We start from the raw sequence: 24,578 nt of genomic DNA, 5'->3' as shown, positions 1-24,578 counted from the left end.
ACCCACTCCGAGGCGTGGCAGTTGAACACCTTCGCAGCCTGACTGAAGCTGGCTAACCGATGACTGCACTACCTTCCGTCGCTCAAGTCCAGCATCAACTACTCATAGTACAGGAAGATAATACTGCACTCAGTCTATACAGCACTGTGATCCTGCCGGCGGAAAAGGCGGCAAACAAGGCCGACCATATCGTGTATGCCCGTGTCGTCGGCTATCTCTTCCTCTATCCGCCGAACAGCACAGCGCGAGCCACACTCAAGCTTGAAGTCGCGTTTTGCAACACCGTCTCGGACGACAACGATCGGTTCAAGGCTGTCTACGATCTGGGTATGGGGTACGTCAGGAACCTTATTCGCATCTGTAGTCGCGACCCCATTCGGGTGACTGGAAGGAACTTGACACCACACAAGTCAGGAAATCGAGAGGGAAGACTCCAGTCCCTTCGAGTCATCTTTCGCGCCCTTCCTTCGATAAGCTGAAGCAGGACATTCTGAAGTCCAGTCCGCGGAACCACTCGGATGCCAAGGACGCTGTAAGCCCGTGTCTAATACATGCAAAGTAACCGACAGTCTTAGTAGTATTGATCAGGCCCTCGTCAGGGATGATCACCGCTGTGTGTTGACGCGCATGGTCGATCGTCATTCCCTTAGAGAGGGACTCGCCGTTCAGCGTTGGCCAGAGGAGCCAGTTGTCGATACGCGATGTAGCCACATCTTCCCCGACTCACTCGGCAGCATTGAGGCTGGCGAAAGCGGCAACGAGGTGCGTGTCAATCCCTCACCATTTAGCACACTCACCAATCAGATGATACATCGTCAGGAGCACCAAGTGGGGACGGTTTGGACAATATTACAGCGATTTGGCTACGAAGACGTCTACAACGAACTCAAGGCGGATCAAAAAGGCACCGGTATCCACCGTCTGAATAACATTTTGACCCTCGCACCGACGATTCAAGGAGCCTTTGACGACATGGAGCTCTGGCTTGAAGCAATCCCAGATAAGGTGAGACTTCCTATAGTTCATCTCCGCCTTTGGTGACGGACTGTTCACAATAGGCCAATCATTATCGGGTGGTTCTAGCACCATACCTAGCGCACAAGAGCTTGGATCACGGTCTTCAGGAGAACGTACAATTCGTCGTGCATGGCAATTGTGACCTCCCGCTGCCGAATCCCAGGTGTCTCAGCATCCACGCCGCTTGCTGTCGCATCGCACATATGTCTGGCGCGGCCAAGTACCTCGACGTGATTTTTCGTGACATGGAGGAACTGGATGTCTTGGCTGAGGATGGGGCGTCTGCTGAAGTACTAACATACGCGCTTCACCGTCTTGTAGAACGCGGGCGTACATGAGATGGGCGTCATTGCGCGCCTTGTTGGCCGCATTCTCCGCTGGCGGGACTAGGGTGCTGTACACACTGAGTGCGTCATCGATCTCTTGCAGTGTGAGAAGTTGATGCTGAACATGGCCGACGGAAGGTAGTACGGTCATTGGTTGGACGCTAAGTACAAGTGAGAATCAAGCAGTCATTCCGGCGGAAAACCCTTTCACTGTACTTACCACACGATATAAAAGAATCATCGCAAGTAACGCATTCGCATGTATTACACATCTGCATCGAGGAACGCTCGACGCTGTATCGATAATATAATTTTCTACCCGCAGTAGATACCACAATACCCGAGAAACCCGCCTGGGCCCACCAACACGGAAGCAGCCCCTTTACTCAACCGACCTAACGCACGGTCAACGATCGGTAAGGGGCAACAGGTATTCGACGACGTACAAGATTTCGCGCTTGGGCGCGACGTGAATTGAGTTGTGACTAGGGAGGCCGAGGATGCGCGGGTACGCGTTGAGGTTCTTGTGCAATGTCAGCTGGAAGACGGCCGCGCCACCGTTACTACAGTCTCCGTCAGTCAACGCCCGATCCACGCATAGCGGGCGTACTCACCGGCTGATGATAGTCGAGTATGCCAGGAAGAAGACCCAGATCCTGTACCAGCTATTTCTCTGCGATTAGTGCCTGCAGTGCTAGGAACAACATTCGCGTCACGTACCGCTCGCCGTAGTTCTCGACGACCTTGTCCTTGTTCGAGACCCAGTTTTTGTACCACCGCCAGATCGTCGCGCTGTAGTGCACGCCGATCACATCGATGTTCTTCACCTCGAAGCCAGCCTTCTCGACCTGGTTGACAACCCACCCAAGCGAGCAGGATGCGTCGGCGCCAGGGAAAATGTACTTGTTCATGAACAAGCCCCTGCGTGCCGAAATAAGAAAAGAGAAAACAGACTCGCAATGATATGCGCCCACCAGATGAGGTCTTCGTATTGCCAGTGGGGGCGGAAGCCTGCGACCTGGAGGAGGAAGACACCATCGTCCTCGAGCAGGTCGTACATCTGCCGGAGGAACGCCTGGTAACGCCGGATGCCGACGTGCTACATACATCGTGAGCGGTATTGTTTGACGGGAACTGGAACCATACTCACCTCAGCCATCTCAAGACTAACGATCTTCGAGTACGCAGCTTTGCCACCAGGGATGTCGCGGTAGTCGAGGCACAAGACCTTGTGACGCGTGGAGTCTCCGCCCTAGATACGAAGTCAGAGCGATTCACAAATATCCGCTGCAACGACACTTACGTTCTTCTGAATGCGCTCGTTGCCAAACTTGGTCTGATTGCGACCAAGAGTGATACCAGTGACAGAGGCGCAGTCGTAGTTCTTCGCAGCGAATGCGCAGAGAGTACCCCAGCCGCAGCCAACGTCGAGGAGACGATCCTCCGGCTTGAGTTCGAGCTACGGCGAGTGTCAGTGAGGAATGGGGACATTGACGGTATGCGACCCGGCGCACCTTCTCGCATACGACGGTCAATTTGTTGTCCTGCAGCTTCTCAAGCGTCTCCTCCTCTTCGAGACTGCCGATGATGCCGGAAGTGTAAACCATGCGTGGTCCAAGGAACCATTCGTAAAAGTCGTCGCCACCTGGATGGCACAGGGACACCATCAAACACGGGCGCAAAGACAACAAGTCCTAGCTCACGGTCGTAATGCCCACGCACTTGCTCCTCGTCCTGACTGCGCTCGTGGTACAGTACATCAGGAATAAATTTGAGGAAGACGTGTTTGAAGAGCTCGGGAGTAAAGACCATCTTGGCCCAGTCATGTCGTTGCTCCATGATCTCGAGAACGTCGCCTACCACAGAATGACGCGTCAGAAGGGCGCGAAGAACACGTCAGGGGATACACTGACCGTTTAAATCAATCTTGTCGTCGAAGAACGCGTCGTGGAAGACCTGCATGGGGATTCTCTCCTTGCCGTGGTACTTCGCCTTGAGCTCCTCGTCCTTGATCGTGATATACTCCTCGATGCTCCTGCCAGGGAGTTCGATTTTCGTATTCTTCCTCGGGCCGTACATGCTCATGAGGGTCCAGTATGCGATGGTGACGGGGACACCAAGCAACAGAACGAGAAACAGATACGTCTTGAAACCACCGCGGCTCACGACGGGTAGCAGCCGCTTGACGATCCAGGGCACGCCGAGGACGAGGGCGGCGAGGTGGATGTTGCTGAAGGAGCCATTGCTCTCTGCGAGGCCGATGAGGGGCGCGTTCTTGATGGCGGGGGTGTCTGTCTTTGTGACGGAGTAGGAGGACATGTGCATGCTGGACGATGCGACGGGACGGGCCATGGCTGCCAGGCGACACGACGCGCGGGTCGACGCACACACACGCGACGCGACCCAGTTTATACGCTGGCACACGTCACGTGCACAACACGTAGCGCGTTCGCTGCGCGCCAACTGCTGCTGTCCTCGCCGTCGCCGCTGTCCTCGCCGTCGCCGCTGTCCTCGCCGTCGCCGCTGTCCTCGCCGTCGCCGCTGTCCTCGCCGTCGCCGCCGTCCTCGCTGCTGCCGCTCCCCGCGTGCTCACCATGTCCTACTTCCCCAACAACAACACAAGTCCGCCGCCGCTGCAGCACCCCGTCCCCACCCACCCTGCCTACATCCCCGAACCGCCGTCCACACCCATCTCGCCCCAAGGCTACCAGCGCTACACCAGCTCGCCGCCCACCCAGCCATCGTTCACCCAGTCCATCCCACCGCAGGGACAAGGCAGTCGCGCCCCACAAGCCTATGCAACCCAGCAAGGTGTTTACAATCCCGTCGGCTCACCCCCGCGGCAACCGGCCGCTGCTCAGGGCGGGGTTCACATCCCCAATGCGCCCGTCGACTTTTCCGCATGGGGTCTCAACGACACCACCGCTCAATTTGGCATGCAGATGGGCCGTAGTGCAGTTGCGGCGGGCCAAGAGTACGTGCAGAAAAACGTGCGTCTCGTCTGGCTTGCGTCCTGCCGTCGCTCACCATCAGCCGCAGCTGGGTGGCCTCATCCCGATTACCGTGCTCAAACACCATTTCAACGTCTCCAATTCCTATGTCATGAATAAGCTCCGGCTCTTGCTCTTCCCATGGAGACACAAACCTTGGTCTCGCCGTGTTCGCCGCTCGGAAAATGGCCAAGCCGAATGGCAAGCACCGCGAGACGACCTCAACGCGCCTGACCTCTACATCCCTCGTACGTGTGCGACTCGACGCCCTGCCGGACATCATTACTGAGCCGTAGGCAGTGATGGCAATCGTGACATATGTGCTTCTTGCGGCCCTCCACTCTGGCCTGCATTCCAGGTTCCATCCGGAGATCCTCGGTATCACCGCGTCGAAGGCTCTCGCGGTCGTATTGATGGACTTTGTCTTCGTCAAGCTCGGCTGCTACTTCCTTAACATTCCCGTATGTCTGTCCGCATGCTAGCCTCCTTGCTCGCTGACACTTCATGTCATCGCAGGGAAGCATTGGCCAGATATTAGATTTGCTAGCTTACGACGGCTACAAGTTCGTCGGGTGAGTGCGATTCACAGGCCATCTCTTCCATGGACCCTTGCCGGATTGCGCGGGCGTAACTGACACGCTGCGATGTCCTGACAGCGTAATCATCACTCTGATTGCCGGATTGCTGGGCTTTGGCCGTTCCTTGTACATTGTGATATTCGCGTACTCTTTCTTCGCAACCGCGTTCTTCCTGGTGAGTCCGTCTGGTAATATTCATGGTCATCGCTGAACATGAACCTCGCTATGCCCTGTCATAGTTGCGATCTCTCCGTTCGATGGTTCTCCCGGATGCGTCTGCGACGGTCACGCCTGTCAATCCTTCGCAGCGCTCCCGCCGCGTCACTTTCTTGTTTCTTGTTGCTGTGACACAGATTGTATACATGGGTGTCCTTGTGCGCGTATGACGAAGGTCTAGGTGTATTGATCTATCCCTCTACTATACATCACATTGAATGTCCTGAGGTGTCCGATCGCTTGAACTGAATACTCTGTCAGCACCGCGCCCCAAGCTGTTTATCCATGCGGGATATGGGGAATCAAGCTGAGATATTCTGCTAGTATCCCGCCTGAAAGGTTCTATTCGACACATTTCCTGGCGCTGTCCAGCGGCTACATTGCGGGCCCCCGGCTCTAGCATTGCTGCGTCGCGCGGCACATCTATCATGGGTATCTTGACTCTGTGCATCAAACAATCACCAACAAGCTACAATGTACAAGAAGAGTTGCACGAGGTAGGATGCTCCAGCACCGGATTTGCTGCCCGACAGAGCCGTATATCGAACCTATGAATTGCTCGTATTCAATAGTAACAGACCAGGTAATAGCCACGCGCTCATGCACTTGAGTCGCAAATATGCAACCCTTGCCACCCAGGCATTGCTCAGTAGATGCGTTGTGCGTCAACCTTTCAGCTCTGCCCATTTCGATCATGTAATGAACGTGTTCGTTGTCCCCAGGTTGTCCCCACTTCGGGACATAGCCTAGCTTAGGCCTGACATGCAACCATCATGCCGTCTCTCACGTAGATTCCACTTCTGACGAACACATTGCCCCTGGGAGATAAACGCTCCTATCAGACTTGTCGACGACCACCGCATTCGACACAAGCGTAGATCGCCGCGACACCTTTCTGGGCCGTGGATTCGAGAGCGTCCCTCAGCGCTGGCATTCGGAACACGGTGTTGCCAGTCATTCTTACATGCTAAACATTTCTGGAGCTGATGATGGGATCCCAAGAGGCGTCGCGCCGCAGGCCAAACAACATCTCGAACACGAACCACGCAACGGCCTGCTAATGTGCCCTGATCATCGTAGTTTTGTTTCGATCAGCACGACCGCTACACCCCCGATGTGAGTTTTAAGCTTGTCTGCGCGAACACTGGCAGTAGATTCGAAAGTGCATGCTCGTCACCTACTCGCACATCTCCGGCCGTCCCACGGTGCAGCTCTCGGGCGCGACATACGAGACCGGCACGCGCCCTTCGCGTGTCTGTCAACATCCTCCCGGAGATGCGCGTCCGGGGCTTCCACCCCTTCGCGCCCGCCGCTCTCGACATACCTGGCGACATCACTTGGCAGGACTGGAAGACGTAGTGCGCTCACCGTCCGTCTCCCGTCGTGACCGCCCAGAGTCCCTGGACGGCGACGGCGACGGCGGCCCTCCACAGCGTCCACCTCATGATCAGCCTCTGACGCTCGACGTCTCAGCCGCGATGTCATCGCCGACATTCCTAACCGCGGGGCCTGTGTGATGGACGGCACGGCGGAGGACAACGATACGGGAGTACGTACGTTGGGTCTGTCTGGGGGCGGACGAGAGCACGGCGGGGCGCATCGCTGGTGTGCCCACAGCGTAGCCGGTTGCGTGCCCGCGGACGTCGACGGCGGTGGATAGCGGGGGCCTGTGTGGACGGCGGCGCAGGCGACGTGGCGGCTTCGAGTGAGGGTACGTGTGCCGCACGGCGCTGGCGGACCTGACGCTGCGCGGCCCTGCGGTGCCAGAAGGGCAAGTACGCGGGTGAAGCTCACTGGCGCACGCAGGTGTAAGTAGGCGTCTGCCGGACAGTGCGGTTGTCATTGTGTACATATACTCGGGCGTCGGTAGATCTACGGGGCGAGCTTTTGTGGGACGATGAACGTCGGCCCTGGTCCCATACGTGCCGCGACGGGCCTCAGCTCTGAGCTCCATCCCTCGAGAGCGCCGCCCAGACGCGCTCGGCGACGGCGCTCATGGTGCGGTCCCAGCCCGCGGGGTCGCGCGCGCGGTGCTGCTCGGGGAGGAGGACGTAGGGCACGCCTGCGTCGCCGCCGGTGCTGACGCCGGGGGCGACGGGGAGCTCGCCGAGGACGGGGGCGCCGAGGCGGGCTGCGGTGGCGCGGAAGGGGTCGGGCGGGCCGTAGAGGTGGTGGGGGGCCGCGCAGGAGGGGCAGGTGTAGAAGGCCTGGTTGAGGAGGAGGCCGAGGATCTGTGGGGCGCGGTGAGCGGGGGGAGCGGGGGCGGGGCGGGACGTACGGGGACGGAGAGTTTGCGGAACATGGCGGCGCCCTTGCGGACGTCGGAGAGGGCGACGTCTTGCGGTGTGGAGACGATGAGTGCGCCTGGGGGCGGTCAGGGACGGGCGCGGAACGGGGGGGGGCGGCTTACCGTCGACGGTGACGAGCTGGCCGAGGGTGAGGGGGACGTCGCCGGTGCCGGGGGGCATGTCGAGGACGAGGAGGTCGAGGCCGGGGCCGCGGTGGTCGGGGCCGTCGCGCCAGTCGACGTCGAAGAGGAGCTGCTGGACGGCCTTTTGGACCATGAGGCCGCGCCAGACGACGGGGGAGTCGTCGCTGGATTGTGCGCCGGGCGGGCGGGGGAGGAGGAAGCCCATGGACATGCACGGGAGGCCGTGGTTGATGAGCGGGACGAGGGCGCCGCCTGGAGGGGGTCAGTGGGTGCGCGGGGGGCAGGAGGAAGACGGACCGGGGGTGAGGCGGGGCTCGTCTGCGCGGTCGAGGCCCATGAGCTTGGGGACGGAGGGCCCGAAGATGTCGAGGTCGAGGATGCCGACGCGGGGGCGGGTGCCGGCGGGGGTGCGGTGCATGGCGAGGGCGACGGCGAGGTTCACTGGGGGGCGTCAGCGAGTGTGCGGGCAGGCAGGGGACGGGCGGACCGGCGACGGTGCTCTTGCCGACGCCGCCCTTGCCGCTGGCGACGGCGAGGACGGCGGCGGCGTGGGGGATGGGCCGCTTGGGTGGGAGGCCTCTGCGGGGCAGCGGGGGCGGGGCATTGCGGGCGGGGAGGCCCTGGGGACGGTCAGCGGGCGGGCGGACGGTGAGCGGGGCGGGCGGGGCGGCGGGGACGCTCACCAGCGGGTTGTCGTGGCCGGCGGGGGCGGCGGCGGAGAAGGCGCGGCGGGGGACACAGACACGCATGGGCGGCGGTGGCGGGGCCGCGGACGGACGCCGGGGCCGTGTGGGCGTGTGCCACGGCGCGGCAACGGCCGACCGTGCCGCCTGAAGAATCGCTGTGTTGCTGGTTGTCTTCCTCGCCCACCACCGTCTCCGTTCACGACCAGCGACCAGCTGCACGCCCCTCCTTAGCCTCCCCCGCCTCCAGCAGCCATGTTCTCGCGCCCCGTCGTCCTCGCCCTCGCCCTCCTCGCTGCCAACGGTGCGCTGCACTGCCTCCCCGCCCCCGCCCCCGCTGACCTTTTTTCCAGCCGTCTCCGCCCAGACGTGCGCGCGCAACTACACCGTCGTCGCAGGCGACATCTGCGACAGCATCTCCGCTGCCCAGAACGTCTCCACGTGCGTCTTCCGCCTTTTTCTAGCCGCCCCGCTCACCCTGTCGCACACCCAGCTACCAGCTCGCCGATGTCAACCCTGGCATCGACCCCCGCTGCGACGACCTCACCCCCGGCGAGACCCTCTGCCTCGGCTACGTCGGCTCCGACTGCACCACCACCCACGTCGTCTCCGCCGACGAGACCTGCGAAGGCGTCGCCGCGACCTACAGCATGAACACCACCCTCCTCCTGCAGGGCAACCCCCAGGTCAACGCCGACTGCCAGAACCTCTACACCGGCGAGGTGCGTGTCCTCCGCCGGCCATCGCGCGTGCTGAGCCCGCAATCTGATCGCTGACGCCTCGCAGGTCCTTTGTGTCGCCCCGGATGGCACCGCGTCCGCGTCCTCCGCCGCCGCGTCGCCGACCGCCAGCGGCACCGGTGCCCTCTCGACCGGGGACGACGGCGACGACGACGACGACATTCCCTTCTGCGACGAGCTCTAGGCACGTCCCCGCCCGGAGGAACCTGCTGGCCTCGTTTCGTCTCGTCGCACGTCCCTGGGTCCGCCCGTCTGACACTGCCCCGCCATCGTCGCATCATACCTCCCTTCCCCACGCTCACTCCCTTCCCGCATACTGTCTGTCGCATCCTGTCGCAAGCGCTAGGATACCGCGCTGACCGTAGCTACTGCTCTATACCCGGCACGATACGTATGCTAGTCTGCGCGCCGTGCGGGTTCTTATCGATTTGAATTGATTTCAACTCGTCCGTTCCGTGTTTAATAAATCTGCGTTGTTTGTTGTCCCCGCGTGTGTGTGCGAGCGAGCTATCCGTGTCCGAGGCGAGACGCGTCGCCGGCACGCGTCCGACGCGTCCACCACGGCCCCGCGCGCATGTCTCCTGCCTCTTGCTCTCAACCATGACCTCCCTGCAACGCAGCATCGCCCACGTCCACCGCAGGTCTGCCGCTGGCGCGCGCAGGCGGACGGCGTGCCAGATGCGTCCTCTCTCCGCCCCCGCCCTCGCACACGAGGGACACGCCTTCTCGGAGTTGTCGCTGCTGCTGACCCCTGCGCTCGCACAGACGGGCAGCGCACAAAAGCCGTCGCTGCACGCCAGCCTCGCGAGAAGAAATGCAGACCCGCTGCACCTCCGGAGCACCCCGCATACCGTGCCGCCCGTCGCGTTCAGCTCGTCGTCTCCCAACCAGGCGCCCGAGGACGACTACGAGCCAGAGCACAACGGCGACGGCGAGATCTCGGACCAGGAGTGGGAGATACGCACAGGTACGCCTGCCTCCCCCTCCGCCCGCCCGTCCGCCCCCAACTCGGGGCGGGTCTGAGGGTTGCACGTATGAGAGGACCTGATTCTACGTCCAGCGCGTCGTTCGCCTCCCCGCCCTCCGCGCCCGCCCTCGCTCTGAACGCGCCCCCCAGGCCGCGCGGTCTACATCCTCCAGCAGACCCTCCCGGACTTCTTCCACACCGGGCTCGTCACCTCGCTCGAGGCGCCGCCCGCGCGCGCACGGACGCCGGACGCGGACCCGCACTGCGAGGGGCGCGCCGCGCGGCCGGACGGCGAGGGCGAGAGCATATACAGCAGGCACATCCGCCTCGCGTACACCCCGCCGCACCCGCTCCCGCCGCCGCTCCCGCGCACGCTGACGATCGAAGGTGCGCTGCGTCCGTCTTCCCTCCGTCCGTATGTGCTTGTGAGGGCTGATGCAGACGGACGGGGTTGGTGCGCCAGGCTCGGCGCTGTACCTCGCGTCGTCCGCGTTTGTGCGGCACACGCTGAACGCGCTGTATACGGACTTGACGGTCAGGACGACGCGCGTGCGCGTCCTGGGCCCGCGGTCGTCGCCAGGTCAGTGCACACGCCCGTCTCTCCGCGCGACCGTCCGCTCATCTCGACGGCCCGCAGGGAGCCCAGACCAGGATGGGCCCCCGCGCGCGCCGCACAAACAGCGCTCCTCGCGCGAGAAAAGCCTCTTCCTCGGGCTCAGCGTATCCGGCATCGCGCGCGTGAGCGGCCAGCGCGGCGGCTGGGACGTGTGCGTACCCCTCCCCCTCCCCCTTCTCCCCCCTCCCTCGACACCCACAGCTGACCAGGGCCGCAGGAACTCGACCTACACCTTCTCCCCGCGCACGGGCCTCATCTACCTGCACCACATCGACTCGATCGAGCCCGCGCCGACGCAGGCCGTCTTCGACGCGCTCCGCGCCGCCCTCGCGAAGCTCGGGCTCGCGCCCGGCGGCGGCGAGCAGGCGCCGGGCGCACCGGGCGCGGCGAGGGCGCAGCCTGTCCCTGTCCCTGTGCATGTGAGGGCAAGGTCGTCGTGAAGGTTGCGTGATTGGAGAGGTTCGGAGGGAATGCGATGGAAGGCGCAGAGGGGGTCATGATAGTAGTCAGTCCGAACATAGTGCGCACACACCACTCAGTATAGATCCGTCGTATTTAGTACGCAATGCATCACCATTCACGCGCATGCGTTGTCCATCTGACGTCTGCTCTCTGGGGCATTGCACTCGCCTACAGTGAGGCCAGCGGAGGCGGTCGGGCATCTCGCCGTAAAGGGCTGACATTCACTCCCGGATAGCAGCATCACAGCGCATGAATTGACTTGCAGCGATTGTTAGTACAAGCAGCAACGATAGCACGACGATCTATCCGTAAGCAACTGCGTTCATTCATCCGTACCATCTCCCACTACCACGGTTCACTGTCCGCCGACCGTCCCCGTCCACATGTCGACCATGTCGATGACACAGTAGCCGTTCACGGGCACGTACTGCTTCGTGATCATCTTGATCGCCTCCTGCGCGACCATGCCCCCGAGGAAGGCGGCCGTGTTGGGCAGGTCCGCGGTCGGCGCGCGGGCGCTGCAATGCACGCATCAGTATCCACAACACGACAAGGGGCGAAGGTGGAGGGTAGGCACGTACATCTCTCCGATGGCAGTGTCGACGTCCTCTGGGAGCTCGATGTCTTGCCCGACGAGCTGCTGGACCTCCGCACGCAGCCCGTCGACTGTCACGGTTGACCCATCTGCGACACATCCTCGTGAGGCGTGGTCAGAGGTGCCAGTACGACAACGCTTACCCGGTGCTTTGTTCAGCAGTGCCGACAACGCTGCCAGACCGAGGTGCGCCGCCGTCTCGCGCGGGGAGATCGTCAACGACGAGGCTACAGACACGACAGATCAGTACAACCCTCCACGCAGCGAGCGCGACTCACCGAGTGCCTCCTTGTCCGCGTCCCACTCGCTCCAGCGCCGGCCGCGCAGCACACGGACGTGGTGCGCGTTCTTGACGAACGTGTCGATCTCCTCGTCGCTGATCGTCGGCGCGAGGTCGGGGAAGCCCTTCTGCAGCAGCTCCTTGAACTTCGCCTACCCACCGCGCATCAGCCCACCATCCGTCCCATCCGACCCATCCCACTCGAAGCGAGAGAGACGCACCTTCTCGACCGCCGCCCAGTCCTTGTACACCGTCTGGAGCCGGACGTAGCTCTCCGTGTCCGTGCGCATGTCGGGCAGCGCGCCGCTGAGGGGGAGGCACCCCGGGCCGTCGGGCGCGGCGACGAATGCGTTGAGGGTCTGCAGGAGCGCGTGGAAGACCGCGTTGGGCGAGTCGGAGGGCGGGGCGAGGCTGAAGAGCGACTGGATCGCGCCGGGGACCTGTGGGTGTAGGATGAGTGAGTGAATGGGTGTGGGGGACGGAGGGAGAGGGAGGCTGACGGGGGGATCGCGCCAGATGCGCCAGACTTGCGCCTCGGCCTCGTCAAAGTTCTCTTCGTCGATCTTCTTGCGCATCGCTGCGATCTGCTCCTTGAACGCCTTGCGCTCGGGCGTCGTCGAGGGTAGCTTGCCGTCGTGCTGTCGTTTATCCACAGCATCAGTGAGCTGGCCGCGGGGGTGCAGCTGGATAGCGACGATGTGAGGGACGCACCGTTTTCTTCCAGTCCTCGACGGCGCGCACGAGGATGATGACGAAGGGGACGTGCCCGTGCTCGGTGGGGTCCAGCTTGTCAAAGTCGAGCTCGCTGGCCCATTTTGAGAGCGCAGGGAAGGGGCGGATGATGCGGAGGGAGGGGACGTTATCGTCGGTGTGTGGTTGTGCGACTACGGGATGGCGTCAGCGACTGTGGATGCATAACCTATGAGGTTGGGCTAGGTAGTTCGGATAGGATCGGCATTGCCCATAGCGTTAGTGCAAGTGGGACCGGCTGAGTTGTTCTGTGCTGCGAGTTACATCTGTACTTGACCGACTCATGTAGCAGAGTACAGTGTTGGGCAGGGATGCAGATGCCGCTGCAGCTGGTGGATTTCCATCACTCAAGTGCAACACATGGTGTATGAGAAGCCGCATTCAACCATCCTACCGCGGGCACCAAGCGGGGGGAGAAGAGTTGCTCGAGGCGAACGCTTCTCCTCTCGCTTATGCTCCTCGCGATCGGACTCAGCGTCGCATAGCAGCTCACGCAGAGATGGCGCACTCGCAGATACCTAGACAGAGTGGCGATGATTGGCGTGCACACAATCTCATATGTCGCCTCGTGTGGGCCGCGGACACGAGGTGGGGAAGTTCCGAGACACGGAGGGAGACGCTCACCGCATCGCTCGTGGTACTGGATGAAGAACTCGGCGAGGAAGCCAGCAGAGCGGACGGCGATCAGTGGCGGATTGCTGTGATCGGCCCAGAGGAGCTTGGAGAGCTCGTCGAGGGTGTCCTTGCGGAGGTTGTGTGCGATGACTAACGAGAACCCGCTGACAAACGCCCTGCCCTCGTCGGTCTTGAGGAGTTCCCGGACGTCTTTGACGACGGCCTCGCCCTCGACGCTGTCGTTGAGCTCGCGCAGGAGCGGGACGGCCTCGTGTGCGCGGGGCTTGCCGATGCTGGAGGGGCCTGCGAGGAAGAAGTTGTTGCCCGCATCGGCGGGAGAGGTGACGGCGGAGTCTAGGATGGTGAAGTGGCCGATGCCGGGGAGGACGAGGTTCTTGAGGACGGCGGTTGCGGTTGCGGAGGAGGAGAGGACGAGGATGCGGGATGCCTCGAGGGCATTCTGGCCGGATGCGGCCCAGAGTCTGCGGGATGGGTGAGCGAGCACGGCGGGTGCGGTGGGTAGGCTCACCGGAGCTGGCGATCGTATCGCCTGGTCTTGTTGTCTGGCTGTCTGTGGGAGAGGTGAGCGGGGCGCGGGGAGGGCGGGGACGGTGCGCACTGGATGGCGGCGGTGGCCTGTTCGATGGCGGCGGTGGCCTGTTCGATGTCCTGCGATTCGCTTACCGCACTCATCGTCGACGCGTCCTGCATGCCCGTAGACGCCCACCCGCCCTCACCCAGCTGTGACACACGCGTGCAGTCACACGTCACGCACGCGTCGCCCGCCCGCGTCGCGTCGTGGCTCTCCCTCGGAGTCCCCTGCACACCCATGGCGGCCGCAACACACCAGTACGGCGACCTCGCGACCCAGCTGCTCGTCGAGTCCCGCCGGTCCACGGCCACAGACACGCTCCTCAAGTACAACGACGTCCTCGTCCGCTCCATCGTCCGCGAGCAGCGCCAGCTCGAGGCCCTCCTCCAGGCAGCCCTCGCCGCCCACCCCGACGAGGTCGCCCCCAACCCCCTCCTCCCCACCATCCTCCTCTACCAGACCGCCATCAACCGCAACAAGCGCTGCCTCCTCGCCTACCACGCCCACCGCATCGACCGCCTCAAGGACCTCTACTGGTCCGTCGGCGGCGCCCTCCCCCTCTTGCTGTCCATGCCCTCCGCCGCGCCCGCCCACGCGAACGCGGACGGCCAGGGAAACGCCGCTGCCGCCCCGGCGGACGTCCGCTCCAAGCTGTCCCCCCACGAAGTCGACTTCCTCCGCTCCTACAACACCTCCATCCTCACCCTCCGCACGGAGGCGTTCTCGTCGGCAGCCTCGATGAGCCAGGACGACGCCGGCGCGCTCACCGAGGACGTCGACCTCATGGCCCCCGTCGTCAAACCGCCCAAGGACCTGCACGTCCTCGTCCGCGTCGTCCGCGACTGCGGGGTCGTCCATACCGAGCAGGGCGCGATTGATTTCCGAAGGGGCCACCGCTTCTTGGTGCGGCGCGCTGACGTCGAACATCTCATTGTGCAAGGCTTTCTCGAGGAGGTGTAGATATTCGGCCCTTCAGACGTAAGTGGTCTAGCTCTGTGCATACCTGACTTACGTTCTTGATGCGACACGACACAGCACCCTGCGCATCCCCGCGACGCGCCCTCACGCGGACATCCTTCACGGAGCGTGCACACGGGCTCGATGCGGCCAGGCTCGCCCTTCACGCAGTACTGCAAAGGTCTAAGCAACCCCGCGGTGGCCCGCTCGCTCGTCGTGCATGCACCTCACACATCTCTGGTGCATCGACAGTCAACATGGCCGCTCCGCAGCATATGTGTACAACATGTCTCAGAGGAGCATTTCGTCTGCAGGCCATCGACAGACTTCGGTGATAGCCACCACAAGGCTCGGCGTCGCTAGCGGCTGTAATCTATGCAATTATGTACACCTAATCTAGAGTATAATCATTGAACGTCGTACATGCCGGGGCATAGATAGTAAGGTATGAATGGGTTTCGCAAGGGGTACTCGAGTCGAGGCAGTCATGTCAGAGGGAACACATGGTCATGGTTATACAATACACCTTCCAATCCAAAACGCGCAGATAGACAGACGTACAACAGCCAACCCACCGCAGATGTCCAGCACCCCGGGAGCTCCGTAATAATGACACTTGCCGCGTCCTCTGTCGCGGCGTGCAGTCAGTGGATCACCGCAGCCGCCGGAGCTGCTGCTGCACCTCGCGGATGTCCTTCCGGTTCCACTCGCCCGTCCAGAGGCTCCCGCCGGTCACCCAGATCCGCGAGCTGCGCGGCGCGAGCACCGCTGCAGCCGCCTGCGACAGGTCCACAGACATGCTCCGCCGTCTCCGTGCACGCTCAAAGGCGGTCGTCGCTGGCAGCGGCAGGGGCGGCAGGGCGCGGTCGACGGCGGTGACGGGCTCGGGTGCGGGTGGTGGCGCGGGGGTCTCGGGGAAGACGAGGTCGACGGGGACGTTCTCCCCCAGGGTACGCGCGAGCTTCGCCATCCGCTTCCTGCGCAGCTCCGAGGAGCTCGGCGGCATGGGCGTCGTAGGCGTCGCCGGAGGCGCGGAGGACGAGCGCGCGGTTGTCGGCGTGGGAGGGAGCGCGGCGCGCCGGTCGTTCGGGGGCATGGGCACTGCGTTGAGGCGGAGGACGAGCGGGCGCGGGAGCTCCTTCGACCTGCGCCCGCGCGCTGTCGCTGAGTAGCCCTTGGGCTCTGCGAGGGACTCGGCGCTCGTGCGGGGCGTGGGCAGGGCGAGGGACGCCATGGAGGAGTTGGTCGAGGACGACGAGTAGACTGAGCCGGGCGTGCTGGGCCGCGAGGCTGGCGAGCTGCTTCGGAGCGAGAAGGGCGTGTAGGCGGCGGCGCAGCCGATGGGGAGGAGGCCGCCGGACTGTGCGGGCTGCGGGGTGGACACGGAGCCTAGTTTTTGGGGAGAGCGGACGAGGCGGGTGCGCTCGTGGGCGTTGGGGGCATTGGGCGTGGGCGGGAGGGGGCGTGTGTAGGATGTGCTGGTGGACATGACAAGACAATCGAGGCTGGTGAAATGAGGTTGAAGGTCGCGCAATACGCACACAGTGCGGGGTAGCTGGGGAGCTCGAAGGGAGAAGAGGGGGTATTATAGACGACAGACAAAAGGCGAGACGGTCAACGCTGGGGACATGGCAGACAATTGAGGTTAAGAACAAGAGGCAATGTCGTCGCCTTCCACCTATTGTGCACAGACGCCCGTCCCATCAATCAGCCACCCGGTCGCCTTGTCTGCCCACACAACGCCTGCCTTCGATGCGAGTGCTATCGTTTGTCATGCGCAAACTCTATGTACAGTCCCTGTGCGCTCAGCCTCATTGCTGCTTCTTTTCTACGGCGGCCCCGTTCTGCAGAGCAGCCTCCTGCTTCCGTCTGGCCTCCCTCCGCTCCCTCCCACGCGTGATCATCGCCTTCGGTTCCAGGTCGGCAAACAACCACTTGCAGACAAGCTCGATGAGCCAGCACCCCGCAAAGTCCACGATCATCGTCGCGGTCAGCTTGTACATGAACTAGCCGGCCCACGTCAATATGCGGCCATCAGCGCGGCATCATACTCGACTCACCGTCTGATCCATCTCCACAATTTGCAGCCAGCGGTTCAGCTCGGGGACGAAGTCCATCGCACCCGAGAACGCAACGGCGCTGGCACCCACCAGGCCGTAGTACAAGGCGGGGTTCTCCCTGATCCCTTCACGGAACGGACGGCCCTGCGCCGTACGTCAGCGAACGCCCACAGCCACGCGGCCATACTGTACTCACCTGGTAATTGATGGCGAACGTGGATACTTGCTGCGACAAACTCAGCAGATAGATGGCCGTGTTCAGCAAATTAGGCTCGAACTTGGCCTCCAGGTCTATCGGTCCCGGCCTGCCATCCCCATCAGTAACCGTCCACGGCGATAACATCCTCGCAACGGCCGACTTACTCCTCGAAGAAGCCGCACAGCTGCGTGATGTACACCAGCGAGGCGATGTGCAGCGCGAACTGAATCAGGACAGACAGCAGCACGTAGAAGTTGAAAATGTTCCCCAGCGGGCGTTCACGCGAGAGCTTCTCCACCGGCTGTAGTGCACAGGTTCGTCAGCTGCCCGCGTCAGACATGAAATTTCACTCACTTTGGCGCGCGAAATGCACAAGAAGCAGACAGACATAAGCATACCCGTAATCGTCACTTGGTAGTCCCCGAACTTGATGCCTTGGAGGTACTGTACGCTGAGACTGTATGCCGTGATGAGACAGTTCAGCGCCAAGATCTTGTACATCTGAACCGTGGCGACTAGGGTGCAACGACCCTGCCGGATGATGTGCGTGACTGCATCGCGTCAGGTCTGATCTCTCGAGAAACAAGACGGAGTTTGACTCACTCGCAGATACATTGGACAGCTTCGAGGTGAACGGCGCTGCGCAGGAGGCATCTCCAAGCTTAATCTTGGGAACGTCTTCTTCATCTTCCAAATTTGCGAGTTTGTCCGTGATTGACGCCAGGTCGAACTGAACCAGTAGGTGAGTACAAGGGCCAGGCCACAGCCACGGGAACCCACCTTCTCCATAGTATTCTTCTTGCGCGCATTCTGGAACTCCGTGCTAACCTTCTTCTGTGCCTCTACGACATCCGGGTACAGGTGCGCGATAGCGGCAGGAACAGGCGGAGGCGGCTGCCCAAAGCGCGATGAGATCTTCAGCTGGCTCTCGTACACTTTCTTGACGCGCTCTATTCTCTGGTGCTCCGCGATCTTCTGCAGGTCCTCCGGGGTGCCGTCGAGCAGCGCGACGCCGATGTGTGCTTGCTTGAGCGCGCCGACGTCGTTCGTACCGTCGCCCGCCATGAGCGTGACGTAGCCGAGCGACTTGAGCGTCGTCAGGATCGCCTCCTTCTGCGCGGGCGACACCCGCGCGTACACCCAGGTGTTCTGCACGATGTCGTTCCACGCGGAGCGCCCCTCGAACTGCCTCAGTGCGGCACCGGTGACGCAGATGTCGTAGTCCTCGAAAAGTGATGTGTCGATAGGCTCCGAGGGATCAACAGGGATGAACTTGTGCTCGTCGACTGTGCGCCATGCGAGATCTGATCGAAGTATCAGAGACGCTGCATTGCATGCGTTCAGAATACGTACCGCCAGGGTGCGTCGCATCTTCCTTCAGATCCAGTATCAGAACCTCACGATCGACAATCTCGACGTCTCGGGCGACGTGAACTGCCGTCAGAGGGTTATCGCCGGTAATCATGATACACTAGCAAAGCAGTGAATATGTGTCATATTAGCCTTGCATGATACTGCACGTACCCGATGTGACGAGTCTACGAGCATCTTGAGCGTATGCACGGCGTCCGGCTTCAAGGGACAGTGGAAGACGAGGAAGCCTGCAAAGGTCAGCCCGCTCTCGACCTGGTCGCGGGTCAACTTATTAATCTACGAAAAACGTCAGTCTGCAGCCATTAACAAGTCAACGTCAGAAACATGCCTTGTCCTGTGACATGCTATCCTGCTCCTTGAACCCAATGGCGAGCACTCGGCTGCCCCTGCGCGTGTACCACTTGTACGTGTCATCGTAGAAATCTGGCACACTCGCGAGCATCGTCTTGATGGTCTCCGGTGCGCCCTTGACCGCAATGAGGGTGCGGTTCGTCGTCGTCGAGACGGTCGACATGCGCTTCAACGCGGACGAGAACTGGAAGCGGCGCCGGATGTGCAGCGAGGTGCGTTGTTTGCCGCCCTCGCCTTGGGTCACGGTGTCACCTAGATACGACACGGTGAGCGAATGTCACAATATATCCTGACGTCGACTCTACCTTTGTTGAGTTGGTATCCGAGAGCGTCAAGCGTCGTCTTCTCCATGGGGTCACCTACGATCGTGCCGTCGTCGAGCCTGACCAATGCGTGTGCCGCAGCGAGGGTCGAGGTCGTCTCCTTCCCGCTCTCCTTAACGTTCACGAGCTTCAAGCGGTCCTCAGGGCTGCAAGCAAATCAGCATGTTGCACGAGTGAGTATGAACTGGACAGCGTACTCGATTCCTGCGACGCCCTCAAGGACTAGGTTCTCGGCCGTGATAGTACCAGTCTTGTCAAAGCAACACACGTCGACACGTCCTGCAGATGGAATGCGGAAAGGCTCGGTGCAGAAAATAGCTGTCAGTTGGGTCAGCAGAGATGTGGAAGGAGTATGACATGCACACGCACCGAACTTTGACAATGCAACCAGGGATGCGTTCACAGCCAAGGACAGCTCCATAGGCAGCTCAGGTGGAACGACACTCGTGATGATGAGCACACAGTCCAGCAAAAGCTTCGACTTCTTGAGCTCACGCTCGATACCTGAGAAATTGGTTCAAGCCTTCATCCGCTAACGATAATGATGAGCGACGGACCTTTCACCCAAACATACCAGCTCGCAGCAATCGCAAAGATGAGCAGGAACCCGATGAAGAGGAACGACTCCATGTTGTTGGCCGAGACGCGCTCGGTGGAGAAGATCATTGTCCGGACAAGCTGGCCCTGGGCCGTCCCGAAGCCAGTGCGCAGAACCACGCCGAGACAGCCCCCGTCGGGCGTCTCACCTGCAGGTATCGACCGTCAGCAACACCAACAACGCGCATATAGCAGTACGTACCGCCGTCTGCCTGCAAGAGCTTCGTGCCGCTGAACAGAACTTGATTCCTGTGAGCGCCGTCGACGTCGAGCCGTTCTGATTCTTCGAGCAACGCGATGGACTCCTTCAAGAGGGGCGTGGACTCTCCGGAGAGCATAGCCTCGTTAACGATGCACGTCCCTTTGAGCAGCAGAACGTCGGCGGGGATGCTTGTCTCGGTTTGCTGTCTGACTGTAAAGAGGTTAACGGGGGATAGAAGGCTTGGGTTGCATAGCTTACCGATCGACACGACGTCACCTGGCAGGAGCTCGTCGGTTTGCATCGTGACCCATTTATCGTCCCTGAGGCATTGAATGGCATACGGCGACACAGACATTGTCCTGAACTCTGTCAGCGTTCTCAGGCGCTTGGAAAGCAAAGTGAGCACGAAATGCATGGCAACACAGGACGGTCAGAAGACTTACCTGCCATACCACGGTGCACTCAAAGACGACCAGCATGAAGAGCGTGAACAAGCTGTAGTACCAGTACTCATCTAGACACCACAATGTCACGCAGAAGATCTGGAAGACGAAGAACGGGGCGGTCGCTTGCTCCGAGAACAACTCTGTAAACGAAGGCACCGGAATGTCGAATTCGTTCTTGCCATACATGGACTGTAGACTCGGGACAGTCTGTGATGTGAGAGGCTTGACTTGCTGGTAGGTAGAGAGGGGCGGATGGCTGGATGACGGGTACGGCAGGCGCGTAAATGCGATCGGCGAGGGCGAGCTCACGAGGTAGGTGTCACGCTGGTAGTTGAACGAGTAGGTGGAGGGGTCAGAGGGGGTTTTACCGACGAGGGGAACGATCTCGCCGTGTCCGCGGTGAGCCGACGGTATGAGGCGAATACAATCTGCGCTATCGAGGGACGAAGCCTGACAGAAGGGTCAAAAGCGCAAAGGATAGCATGGAACTGTCATGGGCTTACCGAGCGGGTGGTTATGAGAGCCTTGGCTGCGGAACTCCATTTGGTGGAGAGGAAACTGAGAGCATGAGTGACCCCGACAGTTACGCAGGCGAGGAAGGTCCATTCTTCGCTCTGCAGCCAGTCATCGTACTTGACGTAGTATGCGTACGCCAGGAGCGGGTAGAGACAGAGCGAGGGCACGGTGTATAGGTGAAGGTACCAGGGCAGAGCTATACGCAGCTCTGCGCCGGATATTTCGGACGATTCGACCTTTACAGCAACCCTGGAGAAACACGTCTCGTGAGGCTGTCGACAGAGTCGGTAGGCATAGAACGTACATGGCTGTTGCGGTCAGAGAATCAAACCCCTCAAACCCGTGGTTGGAGGGCCAATTCTGAGTTTGGGATGCCTATGCTAGAAGCCTGCAGGGCTGAGCTGAAACGTATGTCGCTGAGCACAGGATGAAACGCACCAGTGCGAGCTGCAGAGCACGGCGACTGCCACAGCGAGAAGGAGGCGCGAGTGGGCGGACGTCGGTCGTGGACAGAGTCCTGGACAGAGCTGGATGGCCGTGCGGAAGCGCTGACGAGGACGAGGACGCGCACCGTCCGCCACGCCGCCAGCAGACGCGCCACGCAGGCGCACGTGACGCGAGACGTGTTGCGCGACGGCGAGCAGCGTCGGTCGACGATGCTCCTTCGCTTTGGCCCCCGTCTCGCTCGCCTTCGTCCTACTCGCCCACGTCCGCTATCACGCTATAGTACCGCGAATCATGATTCCGTCCAGAAGTACGACCAGTCGCCGATCCTGAAGTATGTCAAGAGCAAAGTCGATGAGCGGGCCAAGCTACTCGGCGAGGTATGCGATTCCGTGAAGCTAGTAATATCGAGCTGATTCGTTCTCCGCAGGTATCCGAAGACTGGTCACGCCCAGAAGACGTAGCACTGGTAAAGCGTATCAAGGAGTTGGAAACCTTGGACGAGGCATGGCAGCAGTGGTCGCGCGCAAGACAAGTGAGTTTTCGCTGTCCTCCCGTCGTGGGTCGCATAACGAGCCAATCAATAGTAGTCACTACAAGAAACTGCGCCTCTTCTAAACGACGCTGACCCGTCCATGCGTGCGCTTGCCATGGAGGAACATGCATCCCTCACCGAACAACTATCGACTCTCCTCGATGAGACCCTCCCAACTCTCGTCGTCCCACCCAGCACAACGGCAGGTATGTCAGCCTTGATAGAGTTCAAGTCCGGCGTCGGCGGTCAGGAGTCATCGCTGTTCTTGGTCGACCTTCTGCGAGCATACGAGCGCGCTGCCCAGGAGTACGGCTGGAAGACTGCAGTCATGGACAGCAATTCGCTCGACCAAGGTGGCATGAGAGACGCTATTTTGGAGGTGCAGGGCGAGCGTGCATACGACCTCATGCGATGGGAGAGCGGCGTGCACCGCGTCCAGCGCGTTCCGTCGACGGAAACCAGTGGTCGCATTCACACAAGTACAGTCACAGTCATTGTAAGTTGCACCGGTCCTCTCGCATAATATCGTTCTCATGCAATGTAGGTTCTACCCCTTTCGGAGGACCATGGACAGCAGGAAACAAGCGATCTGTTCACTGCGGACGAGATCAAGATCGAGGTGATGCGTGCCCGGGGTGCGGGTGGTCAGGTACGCTCGGACTACCTACAGTCTCACTTATGATTATTCAACGCTCGCAAAAGCACGTCAACAAAACAGAATCGGCGGTACGACTCACTCATATACCGACTGGCATCACCGTGTCTATGCAAGACGAACGGAGCCAGCACCAAGTGAGTTGGTCGCTCAGTATGGGTCGTCATCTCAGTGCTCACAGAAGCTACGCAGAATCGTAGACGTGCATTTCAAGTACTTCGCGCGCGGCTCATGGATCGCAAGATAACACAAGACGTCATCGACCGCCGCGACGCCCGACGAAGTCTGGTCTCGAGCGCGGACCGCGGCGACAAGATCAGAACATATAACTATCCTCAGGTCGGTGCATCACTTCGTCATTAGGCTGCATGCATGTGCTGATATTTTTCACTGCACAGGACCGGGTAACTGATCATAGGATCGGTATGTCCGTGATGAATCTGCCTGCGGTCATGGAAGGCGGAGGATTGCGGGACTTCTTTGAGGCGCTAGAGCAGAGACACCACCATGATCGTCTAGAAGATATCCTTGCTAATTGACTGGTTTTGGTGACTGATTTGAGGCATGAAGAGTATGGTGATTGATTCTGCAAGTCCAAGGCAACAATGATCTGTAAGCTGGGTGTGTCAATCTTCCTGGATGACCATTCTATAGCCTCATTCAATCTTTTGTGATCAAAGCAAGGGGTATGCAGAACTAGTGGCCAATATTGACCCCCCAAGCCTACCCCTGGCAGGTTTGTGGGGTCCCAAAGATCATTGATCTAATCAGACCTACATAATTGACATCTGAACATCATATATCATAGAGAACACAATGACCCTGCTCTCACTGTGGCTGGTATGTCATAACTTGTGAGGCTTAGGTCTGTCTGTGCAAATCATGGACACAATGGACTACTTCATGCAGCAACATTTACAGAGCAAGGGGCATAAGAAAGTCATGGGCAAACATCAAGCAGCTCAGGAAAAGGAGGTTGCAGATAATCTATGCAATGAAATGTTTCCTTGTCCTATCATCACCTCAGACCCAGAGCACCCTGAACCATCTCCACCAACCACATCCATGCCCTCATGCACTCTGGAGTTGAACCCTGCTGCCATAATGTCAGCACTGAATCACAACTACTCCCCAGACAACAATTATTCCACCTGTGATTTAGGGCAGAATATGATGGTATCTAGAGCTTGTGAAGACACCATCATGCAATGTCATGCAGGACCGGTGTGATGACATTGTTAGGAAAGAGCATCTTGCCTGAGAAATTGTAACAACTCAATATCAGACCAGAGGATGTGTTGTACCCAATCTCTATTCTGTTAGAGAAGTATACAGGATTGCATCCAAATAGGCAGTGATAAAGAGTAGTCAAGAGTATAGTAAGCGTGCTGGCACGCCATAGAGGGCATGAGACAAACAGAACCAAACATGTGAGATAAGATAGTCCATGATGGGCAAGGCTTACTGACCCCCCATTTAGGCCTGTCACACACTCTCCCACCGGACACGTCACCTCTATCTCGGGTATCTCTCAGCTTATTAGCTCATGATACGGGTCCCGTTTGATAAGCTACATAGGTCCGTAGGCCCTTCCACCGCATACCACCGCTTCTACCACACTCCTACCGCTCTCCCCTCCCTTGTTTGGGACATGTCCCTGTCTACCTCTTTGAGTGTAAGTCCGATTAGGATACCCTGCAATAAAAATAGCTCGACCTCCCGATAAGGCAGGCGGCATCGCGTGCCCGGTGGCGCACCACTGCCACATCAGCGCACGCTCCTTCCCTCAATACTGGGCTGTTTCTTGGCTGTTCTTTTTCGTTCTTTTTGTATTGTACATCACTTGTATACCACATTCTTATAATCATACTATCAGAGGGATACCCGGTGGCCTCCTAGGCACTGGGGACTTGGCAGCAAAAATTGGGTGGAAGAAGCACATGAGCTGTGGGTTGGTAGCCCAATATTGCTCATCATTGCTGTATTACAGAAGCAACTGACATGTACAGAAGTCATTCAACTGCATGAGTACACTGTCCTGATAAATCAGTGAGTATCTAG

The 24,578-nt window shown here is 60.1% G+C and overlaps 11 protein-coding genes across 11 annotated transcripts; 6 read left to right on the top strand and 5 right to left on the bottom strand.

Annotated features, from left to right (window-relative positions):
- Positions 1-59: 59 nt before the first annotated feature.
- Positions 60-1,355, top strand: C8Q71DRAFT_718745 (uncharacterized protein; the record flags this gene model as incomplete). The annotated part of the gene is made up of 5 exons (XM_047921247.1): positions 60-360; positions 411-532; positions 589-762; positions 820-1,005; positions 1,059-1,355. The coding sequence occupies 5 exons, from the start codon at positions 60-62 to the stop codon at positions 1,353-1,355; spliced, it is 1,080 nt and encodes a 359-aa protein (XP_047772576.1).
- Positions 1,356-1,571: 216 nt separating this feature from the next.
- On the bottom strand, positions 1,572-3,662 carry C8Q71DRAFT_844143 (sphingolipid C9-methyltransferase; the record flags this gene model as incomplete). Its single annotated transcript, XM_047926585.1, has 10 exons — positions 1,572-1,738; positions 1,790-1,906; positions 1,958-2,008; positions 2,064-2,264; positions 2,318-2,442; positions 2,494-2,595; positions 2,647-2,802; positions 2,858-2,988; positions 3,047-3,199; positions 3,257-3,662. The coding sequence occupies 10 exons, from the start codon at positions 3,660-3,662 to the stop codon at positions 1,726-1,728; spliced, it is 1,455 nt and encodes a 484-aa protein (XP_047772575.1). The 3' UTR covers positions 1,572-1,725.
- A 164-nt stretch (positions 3,663-3,826) lies between these two features.
- On the top strand, positions 3,827-5,351 carry C8Q71DRAFT_791926 (YIF1-domain-containing protein). Its single transcript, XM_047925387.1, has 6 exons — positions 3,827-4,333; positions 4,383-4,581; positions 4,634-4,794; positions 4,850-4,905; positions 4,990-5,086; positions 5,151-5,351. Exons 1-6 carry the CDS (start codon positions 3,938-3,940, stop codon positions 5,295-5,297), a joined length of 1,056 nt encoding a protein of 351 aa, XP_047772574.1. The 5' UTR covers positions 3,827-3,937; the 3' UTR covers positions 5,298-5,351.
- Positions 5,352-7,064: 1,713 nt separating this feature from the next.
- Positions 7,065-8,307, bottom strand: C8Q71DRAFT_718743 (P-loop containing nucleoside triphosphate hydrolase protein; the record flags this gene model as incomplete). Its single annotated transcript, XM_047921246.1, has 6 exons — positions 7,065-7,358; positions 7,406-7,491; positions 7,538-7,810; positions 7,856-7,999; positions 8,046-8,178; positions 8,242-8,307. The coding sequence occupies 6 exons, from the start codon at positions 8,305-8,307 to the stop codon at positions 7,065-7,067; spliced, it is 996 nt and encodes a 331-aa protein (XP_047772573.1).
- A 104-nt stretch (positions 8,308-8,411) lies between these two features.
- Positions 8,412-9,472, top strand: C8Q71DRAFT_791922 (uncharacterized protein). Its single transcript, XM_047925386.1, has 4 exons — positions 8,412-8,545; positions 8,595-8,682; positions 8,735-8,963; positions 9,028-9,472. The coding sequence occupies exons 1-4, from the start codon at positions 8,497-8,499 to the stop codon at positions 9,163-9,165; spliced, it is 504 nt and encodes a 167-aa protein (XP_047772572.1). The 5' UTR covers positions 8,412-8,496; the 3' UTR covers positions 9,166-9,472.
- A 109-nt stretch (positions 9,473-9,581) lies between these two features.
- Positions 9,582-11,004, top strand: C8Q71DRAFT_863591 (uncharacterized protein; the record flags this gene model as incomplete). The annotated part of the gene is made up of 4 exons (XM_047928196.1): positions 9,582-9,948; positions 10,099-10,335; positions 10,412-10,528; positions 10,586-11,004. The coding sequence occupies 4 exons, from the start codon at positions 9,582-9,584 to the stop codon at positions 11,002-11,004; spliced, it is 1,140 nt and encodes a 379-aa protein (XP_047772571.1).
- A 254-nt stretch (positions 11,005-11,258) lies between these two features.
- Positions 11,259-13,959, bottom strand: C8Q71DRAFT_912070 (uncharacterized protein; the record flags this gene model as incomplete). Its single annotated transcript, XM_047929169.1, has 9 exons — positions 11,259-11,544; positions 11,608-11,848; positions 11,900-12,053; positions 12,123-12,341; positions 12,402-12,539; positions 12,613-12,785; positions 13,276-13,748; positions 13,796-13,837; positions 13,886-13,959. The coding sequence occupies 9 exons, from the start codon at positions 13,957-13,959 to the stop codon at positions 11,382-11,384; spliced, it is 1,677 nt and encodes a 558-aa protein (XP_047772570.1). The 3' UTR covers positions 11,259-11,381.
- Positions 13,960-14,084: 125 nt separating this feature from the next.
- C8Q71DRAFT_844127 (GINS complex Psf1 component) lies at positions 14,085-15,163 on the top strand. The gene is made up of 2 exons (XM_047926584.1): positions 14,085-14,836; positions 14,894-15,163. The coding sequence occupies exon 1, from the start codon at positions 14,096-14,098 to the stop codon at positions 14,816-14,818; it is 723 nt and encodes a 240-aa protein (XP_047772569.1). The 5' UTR covers positions 14,085-14,095; the 3' UTR covers positions 14,819-14,836; positions 14,894-15,163.
- Positions 15,164-15,308: 145 nt separating this feature from the next.
- Positions 15,309-16,477, bottom strand: C8Q71DRAFT_450610 (uncharacterized protein). Its single transcript, XM_047918617.1, has one exon. The coding sequence runs from the start codon at positions 16,302-16,304 to the stop codon at positions 15,468-15,470; it is 837 nt and encodes a 278-aa protein (XP_047772568.1). The 5' UTR covers positions 16,305-16,477; the 3' UTR covers positions 15,309-15,467.
- Position 16,478: 1 nt separating this feature from the next.
- On the bottom strand, positions 16,479-21,442 carry C8Q71DRAFT_450613 (endoplasmic reticulum Ca-transporting P-type ATPase). The gene is made up of 20 exons (XM_047918618.1): positions 21,322-21,442; positions 21,188-21,271; positions 20,871-21,132; positions 20,365-20,817; positions 20,180-20,306; positions 19,922-20,131; positions 19,680-19,868; positions 19,492-19,626; positions 19,320-19,440; positions 19,105-19,268; positions 18,777-19,051; positions 18,599-18,724; positions 18,428-18,545; positions 17,855-18,378; positions 17,678-17,804; positions 17,429-17,625; positions 17,239-17,375; positions 17,072-17,180; positions 16,876-17,019; positions 16,479-16,821 (listed from the first exon to the last, which is right to left on the bottom strand). Coding segments are annotated over exons 2-20 (3,615 nt in total). The 5' UTR covers positions 21,190-21,271; positions 21,322-21,442; the 3' UTR covers positions 16,479-16,626.
- A 58-nt stretch (positions 21,443-21,500) lies between these two features.
- C8Q71DRAFT_791911 (peptide chain release factor 1) lies at positions 21,501-23,073 on the top strand (the record flags this gene model as incomplete). Its single annotated transcript, XM_047925385.1, has 7 exons — positions 21,501-21,707; positions 21,758-21,862; positions 21,918-22,358; positions 22,407-22,511; positions 22,565-22,654; positions 22,710-22,856; positions 22,916-23,073. Coding segments are annotated over exons 1-7 (1,193 nt in total), but the record flags the coding sequence as incomplete, so codon positions are not given.
- Positions 23,074-24,578: the final 1,505 nt, after the last annotated feature.

Source organism: Rhodofomes roseus (genome assembly GCF_022264815.1).
Source record: "Rhodofomes roseus strain CIRM-BRFM 1785 chromosome Unknown C8Q71scaffold_44, whole genome shotgun sequence".
NCBI classification, from domain to species: Eukaryota; Fungi; Basidiomycota; class Agaricomycetes; order Polyporales; family Fomitopsidaceae; genus Rhodofomes; species Rhodofomes roseus.
The sequence above is the reverse complement of the archived record's forward strand: the minus strand, read 5'-3'. Positions and strand labels throughout refer to the sequence as shown.